The 26583-nt window shown below is 45.1% G+C and overlaps 2 protein-coding genes across 2 annotated transcripts in view; one reads left to right on the top strand and one right to left on the bottom strand.

Moving 5' to 3' along the window:
• Positions 1 to 3570: 3570 nt before the first annotated feature.
• LOC134095192 (fibulin-7) lies at positions 3571 to 14752 on the bottom strand. Its single transcript, XM_062548603.1, has 8 exons — positions 14539 to 14752; positions 10739 to 10898; positions 10243 to 10413; positions 9026 to 9151; positions 7604 to 7816; positions 5995 to 6132; positions 5477 to 5612; positions 3571 to 4740 (listed from the first exon to the last, which is right to left on the bottom strand). The coding sequence occupies exons 1-8, from the start codon at positions 14602 to 14604 to the stop codon at positions 4377 to 4379; spliced, it is 1374 nt and encodes a 457-aa protein (XP_062404587.1). The 5' UTR covers positions 14605 to 14752; the 3' UTR covers positions 3571 to 4376.
• Positions 14753 to 17680: 2928 nt separating this feature from the next.
• Positions 17681 to 26583, top strand: part of LOC134095688 (C-type lectin domain family 18 member C-like) — a 20375-nt gene continuing 11472 nt past the window's right edge. The window contains exons 1-3 of the mRNA XM_062549355.1: positions 17681 to 17833; positions 18421 to 18512; positions 25540 to 25773. Coding sequence (XP_062405339.1) covers positions 17707 to 17833; positions 18421 to 18512; positions 25540 to 25773 — 453 coding nt within the window. The 5' untranslated portion in view covers positions 17681 to 17706. The remainder of the gene's footprint in view (positions 17834 to 18420; positions 18513 to 25539; positions 25774 to 26583) is intronic.

The raw sequence follows: 26583 nt of genomic DNA, 5'->3' as shown, positions 1-26583 counted from the left end.
GCTTTGTTACGGTGTGATTTAATGCTGATGATATGGTTTGTTATAATACTAATGTTATAGTTGAAATATCAATGGTCTGTAAGGGTTTTTTTTAATGTCATTTTGTTATAACTATTAGATTTTCAGTGGCACTTCAATCCACATGCTGAATCCCAGCCTCTTTGAATGGCTGTAGTTCTCTGTTTGGCCACCAGAAGATGCTGTTCCTCTACTGCAGGCAGTGCAGCCTCTGTGCAGTTAACTCGCGGAAACAGCAGCATGACCAACTAAAGTAAGATGAAAAGTGATTGATTTGATATGCTTATTTGTGTCATCCTTTTGCTGTTTTCTGTCTTCAATACAATAACATTATTAATTTATTTATTAAATATAGTTTATATTTTTATTATTTATTTATTAAATATACTTTACAACAAATCCTAGTCACTATGGCTATAATCCTTCCTTCTGTAGGTCACTAGGGCTGAACTGATTTACCCAAGCCAATGTCTTTTCCCTGGTTCAGATTCCTACCACTCCTTTAACCTGCACGCAGATCCTGTTTGTTGAAACTGGAGGGGGTACCTGGCCACACCAAGGCCCAGGTGGGCACAATCAGAGCTTTGTGGCGTCCGCCCTACGCCTCACAAGCCTGCCTTTGTGGCGCGGTGCGGTGCAGTCTGAGCAACCCCTGCTGCCGCGCCACGCCACACCACGCCGTGCCTTCTGCCCTCCCCGTTTCCATCCGAGCTGAGCCGGTGCCAAGCTGCTGCCCCCGTCGCACACGACACCCAGCGCGGGCTGAAGGGCGCTCCAATGACGGCCTCGCCCCTCTGAGCCCCCTGTGTCCGCAGCTGCAACTTCATCCGCCCCTGATTGAGCGATGGAGCAGAGTGAGAGTGACAGGAGAGGAAAGGTATTGAAAAGCGAAAGAGAGAGAGAGAGATGAAGAGGGAGGGTTATAAAGGAGAGCTGCGATATTGAAGAAAACAAACAACAGCCAAAAAAAAAAACGCCTGAAGAGTCCTTCATTCCCTGGTAGCTAACTATACGGTACACTGCAGATTCTCGCTTGATGCAACTCCAGAAACTTGGAGAAAGTTCACTTCAATAAACACCGGCCCTGAGAGAGGGTGATGAGTAATCGTGTAGCCAGGGACGTTATCTCTGTAGATCCATTTCAAAACTCAGCCCACCCCGGCAGTAGCCTTCTTAACTTTGGCTGGAGGGGATGACCGCATGAGAGGGGGGGGGGGGGGGCGGCAGGCCCTTGCAGACACTGAGGCCCAGTGCAGACCGACCGACAGGCAGGTTCGTCCTCGCTTTAAACCTGATCCCATGCGGCACAGAGTGAGCACAGGGTCGAGGGGATCAGGTCTCCATGGACTCAGGACGTGGGGCTGGAATGGGGCTGCGGTGTTGAAGAGGAGGAGGGGGGGGGGGGGGGGTGTGGGGGTTTGACTGCTCACTAGGCTTCAAGGCAGGCGGGTGGGAGGGTGGTAGGGTGGGTGGGCCTGTGCTGGGGTGCAGTGAAGCTCGGCTCGCCCTTGATGTGGTGGAGAGTGATGGGTGTTGGGTTACTATCAGATTCAGCAGGTTGCTGGGATTGGCCTCCGGAGATGCCTTCCCTCATGCCCTGCTCTGATCTTTGGGTGAGTGGCAGCAGGGGTGTGCTAGTAGGGTGAAGGGCGCGCGTGTGTGTGTGTGTGTGTGTGTGTGTGTGTGTGTGTGTGTGTGTGTGTGTGTGTGTGTGTGTCTGTGTGTCTGTGTGTCTGTGTCTGTGTCTGTGTCTGTGTCTGTGTCTGTGTCTGTGTCTGTGTCTGTGTCTGTGTGTCTGTGTGTCTGTGTGTCTGTCTGTATACTCAGTTCCTGTGTGTGTGCTGTTGCTGTCAGCAACACTGTTGGTCGGTCGTTCTCATCAGCTTGGCATGGCCATGAGGGTGATGGTTGTTTTTAGGGATGACTCACTATCACTGTTTTCTGTGGATCATCTAGGGACGAGAGGCACAGAGAGAGACCTCCTGGTGTTTACTCTGACTTCGCCGCCTGTGATCTCTTTCACAGACACCATAACTGGGAAGTGTATTTATGATGACATCAAATAAAATCGCTCCGCGAACAAATCTATTACGAGAAAAGAGCACAGTCTTTCTTTCACTCGCCGGTCTGGCGAGAAATGAAGCCGTTCGTTGACGCCTTTGAAATCCACCACATTCAGCTCGAGCTATTAAGGCCACTGCCATTCTGAACTCCCACTCTGCTTCGCTCTTCCTGTCCCCCTTGAGAGAGGGCACTGGGTCTCTCCATAGTTGGCCCCCCTCCTGTTCATGTCTCTCCCTCAGGAGCGACGTGTCAGGCAGGGGATGGCTCATGTCTGTCCTCTCCCTGTGCAGTGACTCACGGCGCTGGGCTGAGATGACAGAGGGCATCACATTAGTGCTTGTCTGTCTTCAGTGGAGCACACTGCCACCTTCTGTGTCACCCCAGTGTGGTTGACTGGTTAACCATTTACACAAGCTACACACACACACACACACACACACACACACACACACACACACACACACACACACACACGCACACACATGCACACTTACGAGACGCTCTGCATCAGCTCACTGATGTTGTCAGACATACTGATGCACTCACACACAGACAGTTTGAGCAAGCAGTGACTCCCGCTGATTACGGAAGCTGTGTGTGGGTCATTTATTCAGTAATGCGCTATTCCTGAGTCAGTGGGTGGTGTTTATGGGTGTGTGTGTGTGTGTGTGTGTGTGTGTGTGTGTGTGTGTGTGTGTGTGTGTGTGTGTGTGTGTGTGTGCTCGTGTGTGTGCAGGTCCATCTGGCACTGAGCTAATCTAAAAGAGCAGGATTTTGGGACCTTATTTGTTCTCTTGCCTCTGGCATGGTCAGTGAGGTTTTATTTTTTGTATGTGTGTGTGAACTCCTCTTCAGATGTGTGCAGCCATTTGAGCTTGTAAATTAGTCTCACACATGTGGGTGAACTATTTAAATAGCCTCCCACAGAACCCCTGTCTCCGCCACAGGAGCGGTCCGAGACGTCCGTTCCTCCTCTGCATTTGGTTCCGAACATTCCCTTCCTCCGAGTGATCAGAGAGCTGCTGGATAAATATATGAATTCCACTCAAATTTATCACATCCCATTGGATTAGAGGAGAGAGAGAGAGAGAGAGATGGTCTGTTTTTGGCCTGTTCCATATGTAAATATACCTGCATAGCTGGGCTGCCCGGAGCACAGGGGTTTCTTTCAGCGGAGCAACAGACCTCTCTCTCGAGCTCGCCTCCCCGCTGCTCAAAAGCGCAGCTTTGTATCGCCACGCTAATGTCTTGCCCAGAACCTTCCTGCACTCCACTTCTCTGCTTTTCTGCTTCACATAAAAATGTTCCCAAACATCTCATTTTCAAGGTTGCAGTCCACTAGAAGATTTGGCCACTTTTGTGTGTTTGTATGTAAAATAATAACTTAGGAGAAATGTATGACACATTAGTTGTAAAGGTGACCTTTGCCATACATTCCACTTCTTAATGAAATACTCACAATAATATTTTTATAGAAAAGCAGTTTTATTGATTTGAAGTGCTTGTGTTTACAGGCAACCCATAAATCGTACTAAAAATAGACATTATCACATTAGCAGGGGCAGGCCTTGCACCTGACCACGGTGAGATAGATAAGTACAATATCCTTGGTTCTGTTTTATGTAGCTATACCTTTGAAACAGCAGAACAATCCCACTCAAGTGGAGAGTAGGCACTTTAACAGCTATTACCACCTCAATCTCCCTCTCCACACACCATAAAAGCAGGAGCAGAGAGAGAGCTTACCTGATCATGTTCACACAGCAGACTTAAATAGACAGTAGATATAAAACAAGGTTGTCAGTATATTTCGACTTCATATATAGCTATAAGTCTTTAAGGCAGTTAAAGGGGACATTGCTATTGAGTAATCAGTTTATATAAACTGTAACTGTGTGTGTACTCATACAGCCAAACTCTTTTTAAAGATGCTTTTACATACCAACCTTATATACCAGTGCAAAGTGTACATTGTTTCCTCTGAGAGCAATACAAAGCAACTTAAAGCCAACATGTATTGTTTTGCCTTGTATTAATGTTAGAATAGAATTCACATGGTTTGTGCATATTCGTCATGCTTTACACCTTATAGGTTCATTTAAATGTAACTCTATACAAATCCTTGTATGTGGAGTCTTAATGTCTCCTAAATTTAGAGCTTTTTTAAAATACGTTTTAAAAACGTTTTAAGCCCTTCATTCAAACTGAGCTTCCCTGAAACGCCCCAGCAAACAGCATCCTCCCCCTGAACTGGCCGTCAAGAAGCCAGGTGGCAGACGCCCGTCTAGAACTCGCTAGAACTCGTAGGGCGAGACGAAGACGGTGACCCTGGTGATGTAGCGTCCGAGCATCACCCGCCTCTCCAGCTCGCTCATCTCCACCTCGGCCTCCAGCGTGACGGGGCCCTGCACGGGGCTGACCAGCATCAGCTGGCCCGTCTGCCGGTCAGAACGCTGCACGGTGAAGTGGCGCCGCGCCCGGCCTCCTCCCAGCAGCGAGAAGCGCAGAGTGTCGCCGATCATGCGCAGGGCCGACACGCGGAACATGACTCGTGGCGCAGACAGGTTGGACACCACCGCCAGGTAGTGGTAGGACACAGAGTTAGGGGCCTGTGAGCACGCTCTGTTGTCCACTGGGCACGGGTTCCTCTCACAGCGCCTGAGTACAACAGTAAATAACATTTAGAAACTAGAAAAGCACTCCGAGAGCGCAGACCTCCACCAAGCAAAGACATAACCTCCTCCTGGATCCAAATTGTGACATGGATAATTTCTTAATAATAATAATTTCTTCCTTTGGTCATTTCAGACCTTTCCTGAAAATTTCATTGAAATCCATCCATAACTTTTTGAGTTATCTTGCAGACAGACAGACAGACAGACAGACAGACAGACAGAGAGACAAAACCCGATGAAAACATAACCTTCTTGGCGGAGGTAATAATAATAGTAATGAGTTACAGTACAGTTATTACATTGAGATTACATTTACAAACCTCAAGGTCACACAAAAAACTAAGCAAAAGTGAAAAAGAAATTACAAAGACAAGGAGGTGAGTTTATAAATATCAAAATAAATAGTCTTTGCATTCCTAAAAAGGTTGCATTCCTAAGAGGTTTCACCTGCACTTGTGGGCTTAAGTTCCCTGTAGGCCGGTAAAAGACTGTACTAAATCTCTCCACATTTGGCTTTATTGCTATCCTTGTTTTTGTTGTTAGAAAAGCAATCATGGAGAGCTATTTTGGCAAGATCTTGTAGAGCACTTATATGCAATAAAAGAATCATTGCTTCATTGGCCTAACTGTGCAAGCGCCCCAGAGTGGCGATAAAAGTAACACTAGAACGGATCTTATGGCAGAGAGAGGAAGGCCTGAGGAAACTACTGCCCACTCACAGAGACGAGGTTTTCACGTAGGTGGCATTGCGGACACGTGGGCAGTCCACTTTGACACACTGGAAGCCTCCATAGGTGTTGATGCAGAGCTGATCCCGGGTGCAGTTATGCTGCTTGTTGGCACACTCGTCAATGTCTGATCACAGAACAAAGAGACATGGAAGAAGAACAATAGGTTATGAGTTAACCTTACATCTTACATACATACAGTACATTATATAGTGAATTTTGCACATGCCATAACCATTTAGTGTTACTAAGTTTTCTACACAGAGAATATATTAACTGTTTGCCTCAAACCGTTTAGTGTTACTTTTTCTACACATCGAAAAGAAAACATCTTACTGTGTGCCTCCAACAATAAATGTCACTCAAGACTTGATTTCTGACAAGATCTTTGAGTTGTCTGCCATTTTTGCTAGGCTGAGAATTCATCACACACTGACAGCTAAGGTCTACAGCCTTGTCTGAATTTGTTGGCTTGCTCATGCTTCCCACTGACGCGACCCCTGTTTGACCTTTGCAGTTGCGTCCGTCGCGGGTCAGGTTATAGCCGGCCGGGCAGACACAGCGGTAGCCTCCGGGAGTGTTCACGCAGGTGTGTAGGCAGAGACGCCCCCCCTGGCCCATGTGGAAGAGCTCGCACTCGTCAATATCTGGAGAGACAGGTAAACACAAACAGTCACAGCTAGGGTCATCTCCTCCTGCAACTCTGCATATCTTCACTTCAAACTTTTTTTCTTTTTTTTTTCCATAAAAGTGCCTAGGAAATGGGATTTTATATTTTTATCTTGTTTTGGTCTGCTGAGAGGACTGGGAGCTGAAGTAGTATTCTGGATCAAAAGGTGACCAATATCCAGGGAAGTGATATAAGTCTAGAAAGACAGCTACTGCTGTTGATCCCTTGAACAAGGCCATCAAACTGCCAATTAAACTGCCCCTCTCCACATTAATCTGTCATCATGCCATACTGCTTTCTGTTCATGGTACTGCTTTAAAAGTGGCATCACTGAACTGAATGGGGTCGACTTTATATAGTTGATATAAACAGACTGAATTGATTTTTGTCACAGTTGTTACAAGACCAAATGCTGTGATGGAACTTGTCCTTTTCATTATACATTAATGGAACTCATTCCTTTCATTTAATCCACTGCTCTCATCTTGCATCTTGCATGCAGTAACAGAACAGAACAGAACATTGGAATTGCACAAACTAGTAAGGTTATAGGACATGTAGATGATCTCTAACATTATATAAAGTCTGTGGAGTCCAGTACTGAGTTAGAACACTATTACTATTATTATGTATTTGAAATATACGTCCCTTCGGCAATTCATTATATTGAACTGTAAAGTTGACCTAAATAGCGATTTGTCCATAAAAATGCAAATTACATGACTCTTTCAAAAGGACAGCATGAAATATAAACCCATGTTTCCTTTTTCTCACAGTAGTAGGCCACATTGTGACCAACTGAAAAGTGTGTTTTTAAGAGACTTTTTCTCTTTTACGATCCCCTCTGAACATGTCTGAAGTTGAAAAAAATGTCAATTGATGGATCCAAATGGACAACTGTATCACTCTTGTGCATTTTGTTACATTTCATGAGCCAGTATTTGAGCCCACCTCTGTCAGCAACCAAAAAAACGGCTGTACAATGTATTCCTGTGGGGCAAGCATGTGCAGCAAAGTAAACCACTTGTTTTCGCCACTGACAGACTCATCATTTTACTAGATGTGTCTGATAGGAAGGATCCCTACAGAGATAATGCCTCTGTTTACCTCAATAACTGTAAAGAAACAGACTGTACCTACCATCTTTTTACAGATGGTTTACAAGATTTACAAGAGGAAACCATTTTGGTTGTGTTGGTTCCTAGCAAAAAACATTAGAGGAAATTTGGAGAAAATAGGCCCCAGGTTCAAAATGAATGTCATTTTAATGCAACTAAGCTGCAATAATAAATTGACTTGGACTTAACTTGACATGATGGAACCTAAATAAATATACCTTTAATGTTTTTAAGTAATATATTGAAATGTTACTAGATTAATAACACATTTATAATGGACTGGTTGGACAGATGTATTTCGTCTCCTGGGTGTGTCCTATTCAGTCTCACCTGTGCAGAGGCTGGTGTCGCGTCCTGAGATGGTGTAGCCGGCCTCGCAGGTGCAGTGGGTGGTGCCCTGTGTCTGGGTGCACTGGGACGGGCGCACAAACGGGCTGGAGGTCGCCGGCGGAGACACCGAGGCGCCCGCTGCACCCCCGGTACCCGCTGCTCCAGCTGCCCCTGCTGCTGTGGCGGCGGAGGTGTTGGTTATGGTGATGAAGACTACAGACGAGAGGAGGAAAGAGTTTGAGTTAAGTTGCATCTTACTGTCGTCTCCGTCCTGCTGCTTAGAGGAGCTTCCATATCATGCATCTGAAATGGGGGGGGGTGGTGGAGCAGTAGAAGCATCGGCGCCCAGGAAATGGTCAGCCAGACCCCAAAGTCCTTGTCGAGATCCGAGTCCCTATTCCTTTAGAATAGATCATTAATCTAAAATGATCTTAATCTAAAGTCACATTTTGGAGCTTTCTTTAGGCTTTGTTTAATAGACAGTTAAGATCAGACAGGAAATGAGTGGAAGAGATGAGGAGGAGTGGCAGGAAATGACCTCAGGCTGGATTCCTACGCTACAGCTCCCCTTACATTAAATCTTTGGTGTAACTATAAATGGAGATTACGCAGACCATTAATCCAAAAGGCCAACTCACTCCCGATATACTGTATACACAACATCAACCGGTGGGCTGCATAATCCGACCTGATGTTTTCCCATATCATGCAAATCTAACATTTCAGGAGCCGTACTGTACTATACGCAGATGCTGCTCAGCACACAGCAGCGGTCTTATGGCAGTTTTATGAGGACCTTGGGCTTGTCAGACAGAGTAATGAGAGCAAGGACAGTCACTACAGTGTTCAAGCCACTGCCTGGAAACAAACATGTCATGGTTGAGCTGCATTTAAACCCCCATTAGGCTATGTGTGTGTTTATGTGTGTGTGTGTGTGTGTGTGCGCGCATGTGCGTGTGTGTGTGTGTGTGTGTGCATGTGTGTGTGTGTGTGTGTGTGTTCATTTCACCTACCGCAGCTAGTGCAAAACAAAAAGGAGTCTGCATTTATTTAACCAGGTTTCGTTGGACCCCTGTGAGTGTGAAAACTTGCTCAGTAGTCCAGAACCTGGATGACTGTGGATGATTGGGTTCCAACAGTGCTGTATGTGTGTGTCTGACTGTCGATGTGTGTGTGTGTGTGTGTGTGTGTGTGTGTGGCTGTGTGGTTGTGTGGCTGTAAATGGCAGAGTAAGACTGTGATTCCTGACCATAGCCCAGAAGTAAGATTAAGATAAAGATACCAAAGTAATTCTAGCAGCTCTGTGTTTTTATACAACTGTACCTACAAACTGCAGCATGTCCCAGCTGATATTTACAATTAGGTACCATCTATTGCCTTTGGCGTTGGCATGCATTGTGGCTTAAGGTGCGATAGACTTACACGTTGGCACAGGTGACTGGCAAGTGGCACCACCCCATCCTTTGGCACATAAACAGACAAATCCATTCACCTCATTCTCACAGGTCCCCCCATTCATGCACGGAGAGGAGGCACACTCATTTATATCTGAAAGAAGAAGAGGAGGAGGCGCACTCGTTTATGTCTGAAAAAAGAAAGGGAACACAGTTCAGGCAGAAAGGGATCCATGGCGGACGCCAAACAACTGGATCTGCTGTGTCGGGTGAGTGCTCACAGAATGCAATGCGAAGAATGAGCGTGTAACTCTATACTAGTGATCCACAGATTAAAGAAGGCCTGTTTTCATGTGTCTATTAGGCCTATAGGGAATTGTTGGCAGGGGATTGCTTAGCTGTTGATGGAATCTTTGTGGGGCCAAATCAAATTGCTGTGTGTGTGTGTGTGTGTGTGTGTGTGTGTGTGTGTGTGTGTGTGTGTGTGTGTGTGTGTGTGTGTGTGTGTGTGTGTGTGTGTGTGTGTGTGTGTGTGTGTGTGTGTGTGTGTGTGTGTCTGTGTCTGTGTGTGTGTGTGTGTGTGTGTGTGTGTGTGTCCTGGTGGGAAGGCAATAGCCAGGGAAATTGTGAATGCATCCAGAACCAAGACGTTCCCCTTTGGATAGCCTTACCCATTCAGAAAAAGAGGGGGGTAAAGAGAAACTCTATCAGGATGGGACGCAGACGAAACTGTAGACATCTTCAGGAGGAAGACCAGAATGTTGCTGAGTGGCAATGGTGTCAGCTATGCTACAGTTCAAATACACAGAGACAGAGACACCGAGAGAAAGAGAGATGGAGCGAAAGAGAAAAACAAAACAGATGCTGACAGGAATGGGAGGCAGATGGCGGAGTTGATAATAAGATGAGTGATGAATCCAAAGGCCAGGGGAGATGGAGGAGAGGAGAGGAGAGGGGTGGCGCTGCCGAGGGCTGGGCCTCCAAAACCCACTCCAATTTAACATGGCCTCCGGAACGCTGGCCTTGCTATGATGGAACTGGGTTTTGTGGTCTGCTTTTCGCATGTAATGTTTTCACTGAATGCTGTCTGAATTTATAACAGAAGAAATCTATCGGCCATTTAAAAGTAGATTAAGTGGTGAATCTGCGAAGTTGAATCTATTTATACAACTGAATTGAAGTTACTTATACTGAATGTCAGGGAAGAGTTGAAGAGGAAATAATAGAAATACTGCCCCTTCTCACCCTTGCAGACTGGCTGTTGTCCGGACCAGGTCAGGGTGTCTTTACACTGACGTGTCTCAGAGCCTACCATCTCATAGCCTGGGTCACACAGGAAGTGAACCTCATGACCCGGAAGCATCATTTTGCCCATCTTCTTGCCATTGGCTGGTGCCTCTAACTTTGGACAGGTGACTGTGGATTGTAGAACATATCGCAGATATGTGAAGGTTAGATACCATTTCCACCAGTCAAAAAAAGATGTACGAGTTGAGGACATGTCCAGTATAAAATGTAACGTATGTCTATATATCATATTTATATAGTATTCAAATACTAATATGAGGACCATGATACCCTATAATATATGCATGTATTCAGCAGGTGTTGGATATATACATGTTACACTAATAATCTGTTTTAATAACTATTGTCATTATTCATATATAAATATCTGTCTGAACTGTGCTACTTTTGAAGAAATTGAACAATTTAATGAACTGGTAAAACTCCTCCATACCGTTGGTGGGTTTGGTTGATTGGCGAGCCACGTTGGTCTGCAGCAGGTTGAGCTTCTTCCTGAGCGTGCGCAGGCTCTGCATGTAGGAGGTCTCGTGGGCAGAGAGCAGCTTGTGGACCTGGCGCAGAGAGCTCTGCAGTTCCTGTCTGCTCGGGCACTCCTGCAGGAAGACACAGCCAGGTCACTGCACCCAATTAAACGCCTTTGTAAACACTTATTCTTGTAGCTATTGCCAGCTAAACATGCAGACTGGAAGCATTTGTGAAATGAGGAAAAAAAAGAGAGAACATTTGTTGGTTGAATAACCAAGTAGTGCTGGTTTCGTGTGGAAATATTGCTGGTTATTCTCTAATGTATTATTTTGATTTGGGCAGACACTAATGCAATTTGCCACACTGTCCTCTCCTCTGTAATCATATAGCCTAATATGCTAGAGGGTTTGCAAACAGTTTTAAAGCATTGTCATTTCAAAAATCTTGAAAGCATTAGCTGCAAATGGGCCTCAGTGAAAGCAAGTATTTGATATGCGTACCAGCCTGTACAGTTCTTTTTTCAGGTTACATGTCATAGTCATTATTTTTCTTTCCTCCCCGGAGGTGCTGAATGACCCCATTGAGCCCTGTCCTCTCCTGGTCTTCCGACCTTCTCCTGAACTGATCTCTCTCTCTCCAGAGGCCTCATAGTGGCGTCTTGTCTTTGCTGGTGGTAGGGCCTGGTGGTTTATGTTGGGGGCTGGAGGTGGTGGTGGTTGTGGGTGTGGGAGTGAGAGGCTGGTATGTAAAGCTCTGCTCAGTTCAAAGAGAGGTGTGATGTGTCTGCGTCACGTCACACTGTGCGGTGGCATGACGTTTCTCCTGGCTGGCTCGCCAGAGGTGCTGCTGTACTGTAGGTCCCGGTAGGGTAGGTGGGGGGTAATAGCCGTGAAAGCTTTGGTTGTGCTTGGCAGCAGAATGACCTGCCTGTGCACCAGGGTTCACACATGCAAACTCTCCCATGGCCTCTGAGCGAGCAGAGCAGAGGTGGGCAGTTCATGCGAGCCAAGGTGTTTACATTACTCAGGTCACTAACATCAGGTCAGGCTGTTCTCATTGACTGCTGATGGATGGGGATGATAGTATGTGCAATTTCAAAGTCGGAAGGACTTATAATGATTTTATAGGAAAGTGTGAAAAAAGTGGACTATGGACAATATGTTTCTAAAGATTTTGATGGCAGCCATTATCACTGATGTACCTTAGTAATAATATGAATGTCTGAGTAGGAAGACCGTTTCTGCAGACTAAGAGGCTGTGTAAGACTGATTACATTTCATATCCGCTCCATTCATATTTATATTCATATCCATATTCATAACCATTACCTTGCAGTTTACATTGTCATATATCTGGGTTATGAACAGGACATGGAATCAGCATTTCCACAGAATTTCACAGATGAAGGTGGTGAGATAAAACATTTAGCTATTATAACAGGTTTGATTTATTACGGCTGGTTTACGGTCCAAGAAGCCCTCATACCCACATATCCTACTGTATGTTATAGTGCGCAATGGTTGAATGGAGCTGAATTAAACTGAATCCTATGCAGAGAGATGGGGACATGCTGGAATAGTAACATGTTAAATGGATTAGTTATAGTACCTGTAATCGCACACTGTCATCTACCTTACCATGGAGAATTTCATGGAAGAGACACAATGTACAAAGCACAATAGTGATATGCACAACTAAATTCTCCAGCCCATAATTGTCATAGTGACCAGAATTACTATTAGACGGCAGTATTTGATTCTTTACCGGAGGTTGGACATATTTTTGTGACCCTGAAGCCAATCTCTAGGACATGAATACCAAGAGGGCAGTTACCCATGCCTGGCTGTCCACCTCTGTCTCATGTCACATGCACTTCTTTGTTTCTCTGTCTATCTCTTTTATTTCAAGTCTCAGAAGGTACAGCTTTCTGGCATGAGCATGCTGGAGGCCATTTGACATGGTTTAACGTTACATAATGTTATGTAAGAAACCAACGTTATGTTTGATCATATCTCATCCTCTACGGACCCTCATTGTGTCGTGGGCCAAACATTACTCAAATCTAAAGCATCCTTAGACTTACGGAACTCGGAATGCTTGATCTCCAGCTGGAGACTCAAAGGTTTCTCTCTCTACTTGTGGTAACTGAGTGAGCAAAAGCACTGACCCTGTGTTCAGAACATCTCCTCACTAGTGCACTCACCTTAGAGTGAATGTGCACTACATAGTGATCATTCATAGATAGTGCATGTAGTGAATGAGTTGATGTTCCAAACCTACAGTACTGGTCAAGTCACACACAAGTCAGGCTAGCTATGACGATGCAACCAGTTAGTATATTAATACATGTAGCTGCTAGGTCCAGGCCTGTCCCTCATTGGCTACAGGTGGAGGGGTGGTCATCATGTTTTTCCATAGGTTTTTGGTCCTTTTTTCTTGCGCTTTCTCTTATGTTTTTCAGGGAGCCAATTAGTGTTTGCATCTGGTGGGTGTTATGTAAGGAGAGCAAATATTGGCTCTTCTTGAGAAAACACCTGGCTAATTTAGACTGAAGCAGACTGTAGGTGGGACATCAGTTGAAACAGGGAGACGCACTGTAGAAATCGGCGGTAGTGCACACAGACAAAGTTCTTATTTTGAGTGCCACGGCGAAAAACACATCGTGAAGTTTGCTTTCATGTGGGGGGATGTATTTCAGATTGCAGTCAGATGGCAAACAAGTCCGCACTTTCACAGCGATATTTGACTTACGCAAGACAGGACCAATAGTGTAAGACGACCGAAGCAACCTGCGGCTCACTTAAGAGAGTTTTACATAAGGCATGTTCGCTAACTATGGGCTCCTTGGATCACTGCTGATGTTGTCTTTGCTGCTCACAGGCAAAACTACTTCATACCACGACAGCTCTCTGTGCCGGAACAAGCTTCTTGCTGGAGCCCAAAAGGAAATGAGGGCACTCTCACAGAAGCCCTGAGGCCTGGTCTGTTATGTCACATCATGGGCAGCTGTGCTTCCCTCAAAGTAGCCATGTGAGGGTAGCAAAACAAACATGGCTGCCCAGGGATTTCTTTATAACCAGCCAAAATGCCATTTCTGAATTTACACCAGGCCGTACAACAGCTGTTCCATCTTCACCATTCACATCACACATCATATGAGACATTCAGTTTTGTGCAGATCAGCTGCTTTAGTTCCAGTGCAGGTGGACATACAACTATTCACTTCTAGGTCAGTGCAACATTCAGTGTAACATTCACGCCATTAATGTATTTCACATTGCATGGTTGGCCTGGCAATGCTGTGCTGAAGCATGTTGGCAGCATTCAATACTAGCTCTCGAGAATGTAAGACTGAATAAAACACACAACTTTGTCACTACAGTCTGTGGTTAGAACACCTTAGTGAGGGATCTAGCACCTCAAGCCTGCTATTCCACAGAATCACAGTCCATGTTTTTCTAGGCAGTTAAAGGGGTTCAGATTCCACAAAATACTTTTCAGCACATATCATATTGCTTATTTTGTATTTATTTGTTATCAGTTTATACACAAACAATAGGCTAGAAGGGTAATCTGTTGGGTTTTTCTTGTTGTGACATGTTATCTTAATGAATAAAGTTCTTTGTCAAATAACCTCAAACAAACACATCCAATTACGAGCAATTACAGCAATGGAACTGGTGCAGAAAGATTATTAAAGTGCAAAGCATCCTCTACAGTTACTTGGCAACAATGCTGAAAGATATCACGTGAACTTCGGAAACTCACCTGACCGTGAATGAAAGACAGTTGACAGACACTCACTAACAGCATGACAACTTGTGTCCGAGTCATCTTATTACAGCTCTCACTCTTCTTCCCAGCCACTTCACGTCTGTTCGAAAGTAGGTTCTAGTAATATCCTGTCACGGAAAAGGGCGCTTTGGTATTTTATTTAGTTAAACTGCGCCCCAGGCACTATTTGGACAGGTTGAGAAGGCAGCTCCGGTGCACCTCTGAGTATAGGCTACATCAATATGAAACTGCAACGATCTGTTTGGTACATTATAGGTCTCGCCTCGCACGCGCGTGTTTTCCTTCTTTTCCTTTTTTTGGAGAGCACATGCCACATTTCTCTCCTCATAAAAAGACGCTCAGTTGTGGCATTTGTAAGCTCGGAGGAAAAATAAAATCCGCTGGTCAACAGATTTGTGCTTGCCCAGGATAGCCAAACTATAGAGACAACCGCCACAGTGTGACAAACAGTAGCACCAACTTTAGTGAGGTAAACTAAATAAAACATGTGCCTGTAATGCAGGGGGCCTAAAGCTTGAGGGTATAGTAGGCTAAACTATAAAATGTTTTGTAACGGAAACGCCACCAAACAAGATAAGAACAACACAAATGCTCCAAGATAATTGAGCTAGATCTTTATTGTTCAGTTAGAAAATAACATAATATTGTTAAGTTGTACAAAAACTCAATTTCTCTTTGAGAAATGAAGCCACAAATCAAACCATCCTAAAATTAGGATTAGTTCCTCTGAGATAATAGGTTATGACAAGGTAGGTGCATTTATACTATTGCCAACTGAGTAGCTAGCCTATATGGACAGAATAAATACCAGCAAGCCACTTTGGACTTTGGTCCACTGAGAAGGCAGGAATGTAAGACAGAGTTGTAGGACAGGAGAGCAGGCATGGCAAAGGTCTGCCCTCTGCAGGGAACAGCTGCACCTACTCCTGAACTCTGTTTTCATCTCAGATACACCAATGTGTAGAATATTCTAATCCCAATATTATTTCAGCTACCATAAGGAAACATTGCCTTATAACAAAACCAAAAAGCACAAGCAAGCAAGATATGCCATATCTGATGTAAAATTCAGTAGGCCTAACATACTGTATGAGTGTTGCCTTTAAATGATCTTGTGCTAGGTATGTGTTTGATTTGGATGATTGAAAGCTTTGGGTGATAAAATCCCAGATTCTCCCTCATCTCCTTGGATGATTGGCTCAACTTCTCAAGCACAATACCCATAGTGCTATGGCCCATTACCAGTGGGTATCTTGCTCTGGACTCCTGCCAAAGTCTGCTTGATTTAAAACATCTTTTGCGTGATACCTCTGAGAATATAATACATACATACATTCAGTGTAACATGGATGGTTTCAGTCCAGTGAGAGTTTGTGTTAATAAGAAGCAGAGCCCGACAGCCTGTATGAGGCTTGGTGTCCCCCTGGCCTTTGGAATCCACAGGGAGATCTACACTCATGTCAAAATTCATGGGAAACCAGCTTGTGTGCAGTGCCTCCACATGAAATTGTAGATGCCTGAGAATGTCATACTTTCCGCCAGAAATGACTGAGTACTGTCAATTTAAATTAAACGTATACTCATTAGATACTAATGGATAATGAAATGTCATGAACATACTAGTATTTTTTTTTTTCGCCTATAACATCCATAGGCCTCTTGGATGGAACATGGAAGCACAAGGATTTTATTTCACTGGCTGTCATCAATCAACCGCTCTGACTGAGAACTAAGATAACTATTGTGGTTTGCTGTTGATGAAAGTGCCTCTAGTCCTTTCATCTTTAGGTTTTGGACTCCGTTGTCAGTCAGACAGCATCATCATCATCATCACCATCATCTAGCCGTAGGCCTATAAGCCACAGCCACAATGCTAGAATGGAAAGTTGGCATTTTCCCTCTAGAAAACCGAGCAAAACAAAAACTAACCAGCCCAACCCAAAACTATGACACATCTTTTAGTGACAGAAAATGTTTGACAGATGTCCTTAAGTATGACTTCATAAAGGTGTCCTTGAGTATTTGAGAACATAACGGTGTGAAAGTTGTCATTCTACAGTGTGTGACAGTGACATGCTATATGTAATTTCTTATTTAATTAATAGGCAGTAACATGAATATGAAATAGATTTCAAATAATGTGACTTATTCTTTTTTTTCCGTAATCCCTAAACAGCACCATCACATGCAGGCATTGGACAATGCACTATAATTCTAAACGGCACCTGTAGCCTACTGTAGGCCCAGTGGACATATCATTGGAGTACTGCTGACAATCTTATCTAACAGATTTATGATAAGAAGATGGATAGGCTTTCAGATTCAGATTTCAGCCTTCATTTGTGGCTACAGTGTGACCACCCTCAACACCCATCTGCGGAAAGCCCTGGAATGTCACCGAGATGACCCACAGGGACATGGAGTCCTGGGAGGCCATGTGGCATCGATGTGGTACCTGCATGAGGAAGACTCTCCATAGAACAAGACAAGAACCTTTTCTAACTTTTAGGAGCTTACTGCATATAATAGAAATCTGCTGGCAGAAGCAAATATTTGTAACATTTGTAACATTACATACATTACATTTTGGCTGGCGCTTTTGCAACATTTCAGTAAATAGCTTAATTCAAGTAGGCCTATACTGTCGTCCATTCTGATTTCAATAACATCACAGCAACACCAACATGGAGACATGAAAACTATGGTTGATAGCTTCTCAGAATCTCAGTCTCCTACTTCTATAGGAAAATGTTTTCATTCAGTGCTTCCACTCACAGATGTCATGGTCACAGTGACACTGAGCATCTTTTTTTTTCCAGGACTTGAACTTTTGTAAAGGTTGAAAAAGTGGTTATTAATAGAATGTCTACACACCAACCAAGCAGCCAGCCAGATAGATAGACAAAACACACTCTTACAAATAATGACTGGCTAGACAGGCAGATGGGGATGCTTCCCCCCGTCTCTGTCAGCGACTAACACAGTAGTCATTTGGTGGCTGGTCCACCGAGACGTGTACGCGCTGTGGAGAAAAAGAACTGTTGGAGTGGACTTGGGTTGAAGGAGGAAGGGTCAGAGTGAGTGATTGAAGACGATTGTCAGAGTTATAGCTTTGTGCTCACGCTGTCTGCCCTATCGACAATGCTGTCAGGAAGTGGACTTTCGTGTTTGCTACTATTATTTGATGCACTTCTCCATACCTCATACACGTCGGCAGCGCGGATATCCAACGAGAGACGACGAGACGACACGAATCCACCTGCCACAAGTAAGCCAGTTGTCTAATTTTTTGCAGTTGGAGGTGATCGGTCGAATAGCGCCAACGATGATAAATGATAAAAAGTAGTTTATATCTAAATATTTAGTCGATTTTGCATTGAGAGATACTATCAGTTCAACTTTGAAAACTTTCAATAAACTAATGGAATAGTTAGCCATCGCGCCATTTAAGCCTAGGCTACATTGCGCGTGGGTTATTTTACTTGGTAGCCTAATTTAAAATGTAAAAAGTGTAGGCTACTGAGTAAAAAAAAAAAAAAAATGCACATAGTCCTGTGCACTTAAAAAAAAATAAGACAAATAAGGACAATATTCTGATAAACCCATGAGGTTAAGGACAGAGAAGAGATGTGGGCGCAGTTGAAATAACACAGTTAATGATGTTGATGAAAAAATATGATAGGCTACTGTTTTTAAAGTCTGTATATAGCCTAGTCTATATATACTGTGGGCTATCAAGCAATGCATCGCATAAAGTTGTAGCTCGCTTGTCTGTGTTTCAACTTCACATGCTTGTCGTTTCCATGGATACTTGTCCTAGCGGTAAAGTAATTGCGCGCTTTCTTTTTATTCTAGGGCTTGGGGTGAAGGAGCATTTTCAGATTGTTACACAGCACAATAGACTGCGTAGTCGGGTCAGTCCTATTGCGGCGAACATGCAGAAAATGGTTGGTGCTTTGCTTCTTGTTCACAGAATATAAATTGTTTCTGACAGTCTTTTCAATTGCTTGACAACTACTGCATTAGTTAAACCTGCAAAATGCTCTTGTAGGCTTCAAGTTTTAACAATTGAACGCTAATCCCTTTCTTTCCATTCAGAATGAATTCAAAGAGGTCCAACTAGCTGGGAAGTGTGTTGCTTTTCTATGGTTTAGCAGTGGTTTCCGGAGCTTGGGGGTTTTGCTCATTGAATAAGACTTTCAGCAGCAGCAGCAGCAGTTAGCAGAGGTGTTGGGAAAACTTTCTCTCACAAAATGTCTTTAGAAAAAATGTGTGCACTTTGACAGTCTGTGGTTGTGTGTTTTGCATTGATTTCCACTTCTCCTGTGCCTTGCCTCAGAAATTGAATCTTGAATTGTGTTTTGTTCGCATTGTCACCCCACTGGATAACTTCAGACCCCTTTGCCCTGTAATACTCTACCCATGCCAGCCATTGCCCATGATGACGTCAATTTTGCCCAACATGAGAGAAATACACTGTGGCACCCCAGCAATCCTGATGGAGGAGAAGGAGAGAAGGATCATTTGCATACAGACAGAAATTATCCATAATCTCCTGGAAATAAACAGCTATCACCTGTCCACCTGATCCATCCATTTAAAATTTTACACACACACACACACACACACACACACACACACACACTAACACACGGAACACATAATTACTACTTAAGAGCATTCTGAAAATAGGAACCCCTGTTAACAGAGTTCCTGTAATAACATCTCATGTGTTTGCTCTGCTCTCAGCGTGTCAGGGAGTGGAGAGATTAACTGTGTCAGACATAACATGTAAGCTCAGCGTCTGACTCGGCTGTCACCAGCGACTATGCAGCGGCCCCGACTGCCGTAACAGTTCAGTGAGTTCCAGGGTCGCATCTGCCGGCAAACACAGCCATGCCACCTGAAATAGAGCTGAGACTGAAATACTCCTCCTTCGGTGCTCTTTCCCAGGCTCTCTCTCTCACTCCTTCTCGTTCTCTCTCTCACTCCTTCTCCTTCCCTCACTCTCTTCTCACTCATTCTCTCTCTCACTTGTTCTCATTCTCTCTCTCTCTCTCTGTCATTCTCCTTCCATCTGCATCTTTGGGAGAGAGCCAGAGTGCCATCAGGGGGCCTTGAGGTTAATGCACCATGCTGCAGTGGACCCCCCCCCCTTTCACCCCTCACCCCCTCCTCCGCCTACCACCCAAAAACAGAAGGGCAGTTTTCCTCCAGAGACCCTGGGAAGAGCGGGGCTTTGCTAATGGACTCATCTGCTGAGGCACCGTCACCAATACTCAAACGCTGAGGCTGCAAACTGTTGAGCTCACAATGCGTGACAAGTGAGCCGCAATTGGAGGCCATTCAGTTGGCATCGGTTGTGTTTTATTTCCATAAACATTCCATGTCTTATCCCAAACACGACAAAGGTTTTAGTTTAAAACCCAGGATCCTGTACTGAAATGGCAATATCCCAGCCAGAGTTACAGGCTCTCCGTGTGTGTTTTCTGTGTGCCCAAGCTCCAGTGGCACTTAGAGCACAGCTGTGAGACAAGGGCAAGCTAGAGTGATAATCCCCACTGTTCATACACTGGGGCCGGGAGTCACTCTAACTTTGGGGGGCCTTGTGTAGACTAAAGGGGCTTCCAGTGCAAATCCTGCACAAACAAATGGCACCCACGATTGAGTCATTGTTGACCGCCCAGTGTTAGGGGTCAACTCTGTGTGCTATATAGGGTCTGTAGCAGGGGACTGCTTAGCAATCCAAATGTTGTGTCACTCGCTGTCCATAGGAACAAGACCGATCTCACCAAAGTCGTTTTTCTTTTCTTGTCATGATAATAATGAGCGCAAAGCGAGGCGGTGAAACATCTTTAAAAGTGTGCTGATACAAGCCTTTCATTCAGGTGCTTTCTTTATTCCCCCTGAGACCTGAAGCAGTTCAGGTCTGAAGGCCTAATTACATTTTGCAAGTCTTTAATGGAATACATAATGCAATTGTGTACCAAACTGATTTTGGACTAATGCTTATTGCTGGAGGGGATCTGCTCATGACTGATAATGGAGAGAGAGGGATAGAGAGGGAGAGAGAGAGAGGGGAGAGAGGGGAAAGAATGAGGGAGGATCATCATCACTTTGTATTCAAGTCCGCTGCATTTCAGGTAATTTCTGCAAAGCCCCACAGTGGCTCTCCTGGAGAGTTGAAGTGGGATATTAAAGTGCTTTTTTTTACAGATAACATTTAAAAAGGCTTCAGGCGGGGGCCCCCTCTTTTATGATTATCGTTCAGGAATATTTGCACAAGAATCCATAAGCGCCGTCTGATTGTCCGTGGCTATAAAAAGATTACAGACTCTCCGGGGAAGCTGTGAGCGTGGCGCTCGGCGGGAGATAAGACACTCTAATTTCATGAAGTTTCACAAATGATGCTCTCTCTCCCTCGCTCTCTGGCGCGCTGACCCTTCCAGTAGCTCCTGGAGAGGAGGACGGCGCTGGCTGCCGGGAGGGAGTGGTGCGGGGACGTAAGGTGGTGCGGGGAGGGGAGGTGGTGCGGGGACGTAAGGTGGTGCGGGCGGGGAGGAGAGAGGTGGGGTGGTGGCCTTTGAATTAGTGCCCCTCATTTAAACTTCAAACGCTGAATAAGAAGCACAAGCGCTTCCTCAGATGTAGCTATTCAGTGTGGAAATGGAAGATGGAAAAGGAATGTGTTTTTGCGTATATAGGCCTGCGGTGTGTTCATGTTTATGTGCACATGCTCTGTGTGTGTGTGTGTGTGTGTTTGTTTGTGTGTGTGTGTGTGGTTATATATTTATGAAGTGCTGTAAAGGGAGAGAGATTTTCAGCGTCTTGCCACTGCTCTTGTTATACGTTCACTGCTCCAGTGACATCGAAAATAAATTAGTTGTCAACAAAAAAATGCATTTTCACACTTTCTCTCAAAGTTACAGGGTTTTTTTCTGTCTGCTTTGTCTTGTTCAATACATCAGAATCAGTTTATCCAGCTTTTTCCTCCAAGCCCTTTATTTTGAGCTCGGCTGAGCATTGACACCTGAAATTGGATTGCTGTGTATGTTTCATTAGGGGTGTGACATGACACCCCCCCCCCCCCCCCCCCCCACTCGCCTCTCCATGAAAGACTACAGCCTCTTTCCTCTCTGTGCGTTTGAACAACATCACAAGACACAGCACAGACGAGTCACAAAACCCCTTCTGCTCATCCTGCTCTAATTTGTCGTTAGTATCACCACACTGTGTCCTTTGTTCCATGCTGTCCCTTGTTGGACAAAAGTGTGTGTTTATGTATATATGTATTCATTAGCCACTCGTAGACCCCTTCTTTGTTTTGCTTGTTTGTTAAAGTTTTCGGGTGTCTGACAGTGATGTTTGTATTTGATCAGCCGTCACAATGCGTGGCATCAGTGTCCGTCCTCAGCATTGAAGAAGTGAGACAAAGGGCCTATGCTGGTGTCCTTCGGAGGGGGCCTTGCAGTCCCATGTGAGGAGAAGAGCACCCCTCGCTCCCCCCAACTCGTCCCCTCTGTCTCCCCTCTTCAGCCCCATTCTTTCCCCTCGTCTGTCCTTCTCCTTCATCTGGATCCATCAGAAGTCACTCAAGGGGAAATTGACACTGATGTGTTTTGGCTGGTTTAATTCATTTTGGGCGCTGGAGGGGGTCGGTGGCGGCGGCGGCGGTGGAGGGTGAAAGCCGGGCACGGATTGCGGAGCTGAATGGGCTCTGACAGGCCCCAGTGCCTCATTGAGAGGAGTCCTCTAGGTGATGGCCGCTTGGCAGCAGTCCTCAGCTCTCCAGTGAGAGAGAGCACAGAGCGCAGGCTCTTCAGCGCGGTGATGGAGGTCTTGATGGTGGTGGGGGGAGGGTGGTGGCATGGAGGAGGAAGGGGGGGGTAGGGGTGGTTTGGAGTCGGATGGCTCACTCGACCATTGATTCGCGCCAACATGTCTTTTTCATCTAGGACCACTCTACATTCCCCCCTACACACACACACACACACACACAGACCCCTCCTGCTGTCCTCTTCTCTCTCTCCCCAGACTCATCTCCCAGGCTGATGAAACGGGACCTGTTCTTTGGGGGGGGGGCCCTGTGGTGAAACCACATCTGCGGAAACAACATTCTCCCAGTACACACTGTCCCCCACCCGCGCCATGATTTCACACTCTCCATTGGAGTGGTGACAGGTGTTTCTATGGCAACAGGCCACCCCAGAACTGTCTGGCGATGACCGGGGGCCAGGCACTTAGCTGCCACTCAGCAGCGAGGAGATGGGCCGGGGTCAAACACATTAGCGTATGTGACAGACGCTGGCTTGCTTACAGGGATCCCACTCGCTCTGTCATCATTGCGGAAGAGTCGAAACAAACGAGAAGACAAACTCAATTCACACTTGTGTGAAAGTGGCAGGTCGTGGTGTTGCAATTCCTGTCACCATAAGCGGTAGTTGGTGCTCTGGGAGAGACTTGGCTTACAGTTTTATGCTTGATGTGAAATACTGGCAAAGAGTAGTGTTTTAACTTAACCAGGCTATACTTTAACCAAATTGGACATTGACCACACAATACTTTGAAAAGGTGTTTTCTGTTCCTTGTTGTTCTAGTTAACATCCATTTGATTAATAATTTTCAACTGTGTCGGTCTTTGGTTTGTTATTTTAGGATAAAGATTCTGTATAAGACATTCAGCAATGAATGCTACACAAAGAATCCTTTCCTCAAAGTCTTAAAAGACCAACATAAACCCTAAAGATCTGAAGAGGGATCAGAAAAGATGCATTGTTAGTGAGATGTTGAGGTGTGCTACTAGCAGACTCTGTAATTTGGCTACTCTGTCAAATCCACTGTCACCTGCCGTCACCTGGCTTTATGGTCACCTGCCGTCACCTGGCTTTATGGTCATCTATCCCATGGTGCACCATCTAACCCCACTGTGGTGCTCCCTGAGGGAACTTCCCTCCATCGTGTCTCATTTCATTGCATTTCAACTCACCTTCAGCACGTTCCTAGTTATGCCTCCGACACTCTGCCCTGCTTCCACAATCCACATGGATCATTTGTGACACACATACTGTAGGACTGGGAGAGCACAGGAAGGGAGGGCAGGAAGACATGGCCAAGCATTTTTGAGTGTTTTTGGTGATCGATCTGAGACGATAAATCAAGCATGTAAACACAGGCACGTAGTGGGAACCAGATCAGAAGATAAGATATTTTTGAAGGCGAGACTGTAGTTTATACACTCTTAGAACAAATGTGCACAACTTGTTTTTAACACATCTTTATGTCCAGATAAGGACAACACAATTTGTGTTGCTTCTAACAAATTGCTTTTGTTGTATTGTCTCACTCTTACAACAAATGTGTTGAAAATAACACAACTTATGTTGTTTTTTTAGCACATGTATATGTCCAGGTAGGGATAACACAGTGTGTTGTTTCTAACACATTCATTTTAACAGTGTAATGCTCATACACACACATGCACCTATACACCACATAGAATGTGTTACTACTCTCCTCGCAGCGGTCCAACTTCCTCTGTCAGACTTCTCATTAGCAGAGGGTGCTAACGAGGCTAATTTGGTCCCCATAAACACACCCATTGCTCATAGCCATTGATAAGAAGGAAACTATCAGATGAGAGCAACAGTCTCTGTGTGGCCTCTTCCCCTCTCCCTTTGCCCCAAGGGGGGTGGGAGCTGAGATTCAAGCCCAGACATTACCTCCTTCTCAACCCCCAGGAATCTCTCTGAACTCCCCCCCCCCACTCCAAGCACCAACCTGGACCTGCAGGAGCCTCTGCCAACAGCTATCAGCTTGCTGCCTCCCAAGTGGCTTTGGCACCCTGCTAATGCAGACGCTTATTTGGGCGCCGCTGGTCAGGCCTGTGCCAGGTCCAAAATAAGGATGATAATTTGTCCAGTGTGTGAAGGGCAACAGAAGGTGAAGTCATGACTTGGCAGAGATGGCTGTCTGGTGCCTTGTATACAGTATACGCTCAATGCAGCACACCACTCTCATCAGTGAAACACGCCTGCGTCCAAAGCAGAAGCTGTCAGGGCCCCTGTCTCTCTCTCTCTGTCTCTCTCTCTCTCTCTCTCTCTCTCTCTCTCTGTCTCTCTAACTCTCTCTCTCTCTCTCCCTGAATGTGTGTGAGAGGGTGCGTGTTAGTGTGTGTGCATGTGCTCATACATGTGCATGTTTATGTTTACAGTTGTTGTTTATGTGCATGTACACATACACATCGATGTGTTGGCTTGTGAGCGTGTCCTTCAACCCTTTTATCAAATCTACATGAGGAGTACTGTACAGTAGATGTTCTTATGCAGCCACATCCTCGGATTCTCTGTGGACCAACTTCACTGGCCCCCTACACACACGGGCTGATTAGAGAGCTCTTCTTCTAAATGCAAGACTAGTGCTTTCAGTGCACCCTTATCGGCTTTAATTAGCACGAATGCAACGCAGTTGGTTTAAAGAGAGTTAGGGGAATATTTTGGGTCGAATTGAGTTGAAGTGTTTCCTTCCTAAATAAAACTCTAAGACTTAAACTCAAATGCTCGGAAAATGTATCCTTAAAAGAAAAAAGCCTTTTATCTGTATAGAGAGGAGCAGAATTTTCAAGCATCGCATTTTTTTTTTTGTGAACAAAGATTTTCTTTGGGAAGTGTAACCTTAGATGGATTCTAGATCCTTCTAGATTTACAGCGGCTGGCCCTGAGAAGGGAGGAGGTTTTTGTGTGAGCCCCCTTGAACAAAATAGAATCCCTGAATAAAAAAAGGCCATTTCAGGTTACAAAGAGAGGACACTGGCCCTTTAGTTCCCTATGTCCACAGGGGCATTTCCCATAGTGCCTGTGTTTTTGTTTTTCACACGTATCAGGTGTGACTGTGTGTACATGTGTATATATAGAGACTTCGCCCAGTAGTAACCTTACCCACCTTGACCTTTGACCTTTCACTTCTCACTTCTCCCAGGAGTGGAGCGAGCCTCTGGCTCTCCTGGCTCAAGAGAGGGCAGTGTCCTGCTCCTCGGATGCCGCTCTCCCGGAGCAGAGCCTGGGGGAGCACGTAGGCTGGAACGTCCAGCAGGCAGCGCATGAGGAAGCCTCCTTCGCCGAGGTCATCAACGCCTGGTTCCTCGAAGGCCAGGACTACGTCTACCTGGATGGCCAGTGCAGAGAGAATAGCACCTGTCAACATTACACACAGGTACACAAAGCTTTAAAAGCACCTGTCGACATTGCTCACAGGTACACAAAGCTTTAAAGCACCTGTCAACATTGCTTACAGGTATGGAAAGCTTTAAAGCACCTGTCAACATTGCTCACAAGTTCGAAAAGCTTTAAAACAACATGGTGTAAGAATTGGTATTTATACCACTTGCTGGGTGCCCACTTAGAGCTTAGTTACGTAAACTGACAAAAAGTCGTATTCCAGCATGGTGCAACAAAATTGCATCTAGTTTGTTGGCAGGTGTGCATGTATTGACATTGTCTGTATGTTCCTTACTAATATATCCATCCATCCACCCAATTTATCCATCCATCATCAAACTGAGTTTGAAGTTTAAAGTAAAAACTACCAAGTGTGTCTTTACACAAAATCCTTAGGAGTGCAAAACAGGCACCGTGAGCTAAAATATCTGGTGTCTGGGCTAATGTTTCCCCTCTAAATCTTAGATGCTGATAACAGATGTGTATAGTGTACATGTGACATTCAAACAGGTGATATATGTGTTACAGTGAGCCCATGCCCTGCTATGCAGCCTAAACCCAATTTCCTAAAGTGCTCTTACTACATGAGTAGAATAGGAAATTCTCCCTCAGGGTTCTTTGTGATAAAAAGCCTAATACATTCAGAAGCACTCCTTAATCTGGCATCTAAGAAAGCGTGACTAAAACCCTTTTTTTGAGTCTATTTTTTGGGGCTTTTATGCCTATAATCAGACAGGGCCGTGAAGAGTGTGACAGGAAGCAAATGGGAGTGAGAGAGAGATGGGGGTGGAATCGGAAAATGACC

The sequence above is a fragment of the Sardina pilchardus genome, chromosome 11 (assembly GCF_963854185.1).
Source record: "Sardina pilchardus chromosome 11, fSarPil1.1, whole genome shotgun sequence".
NCBI lineage: Eukaryota > Metazoa > Chordata > Actinopteri > Clupeiformes > Clupeidae > Sardina > Sardina pilchardus.
This window is presented reverse-complemented; position numbering and strand designations above follow the sequence as displayed.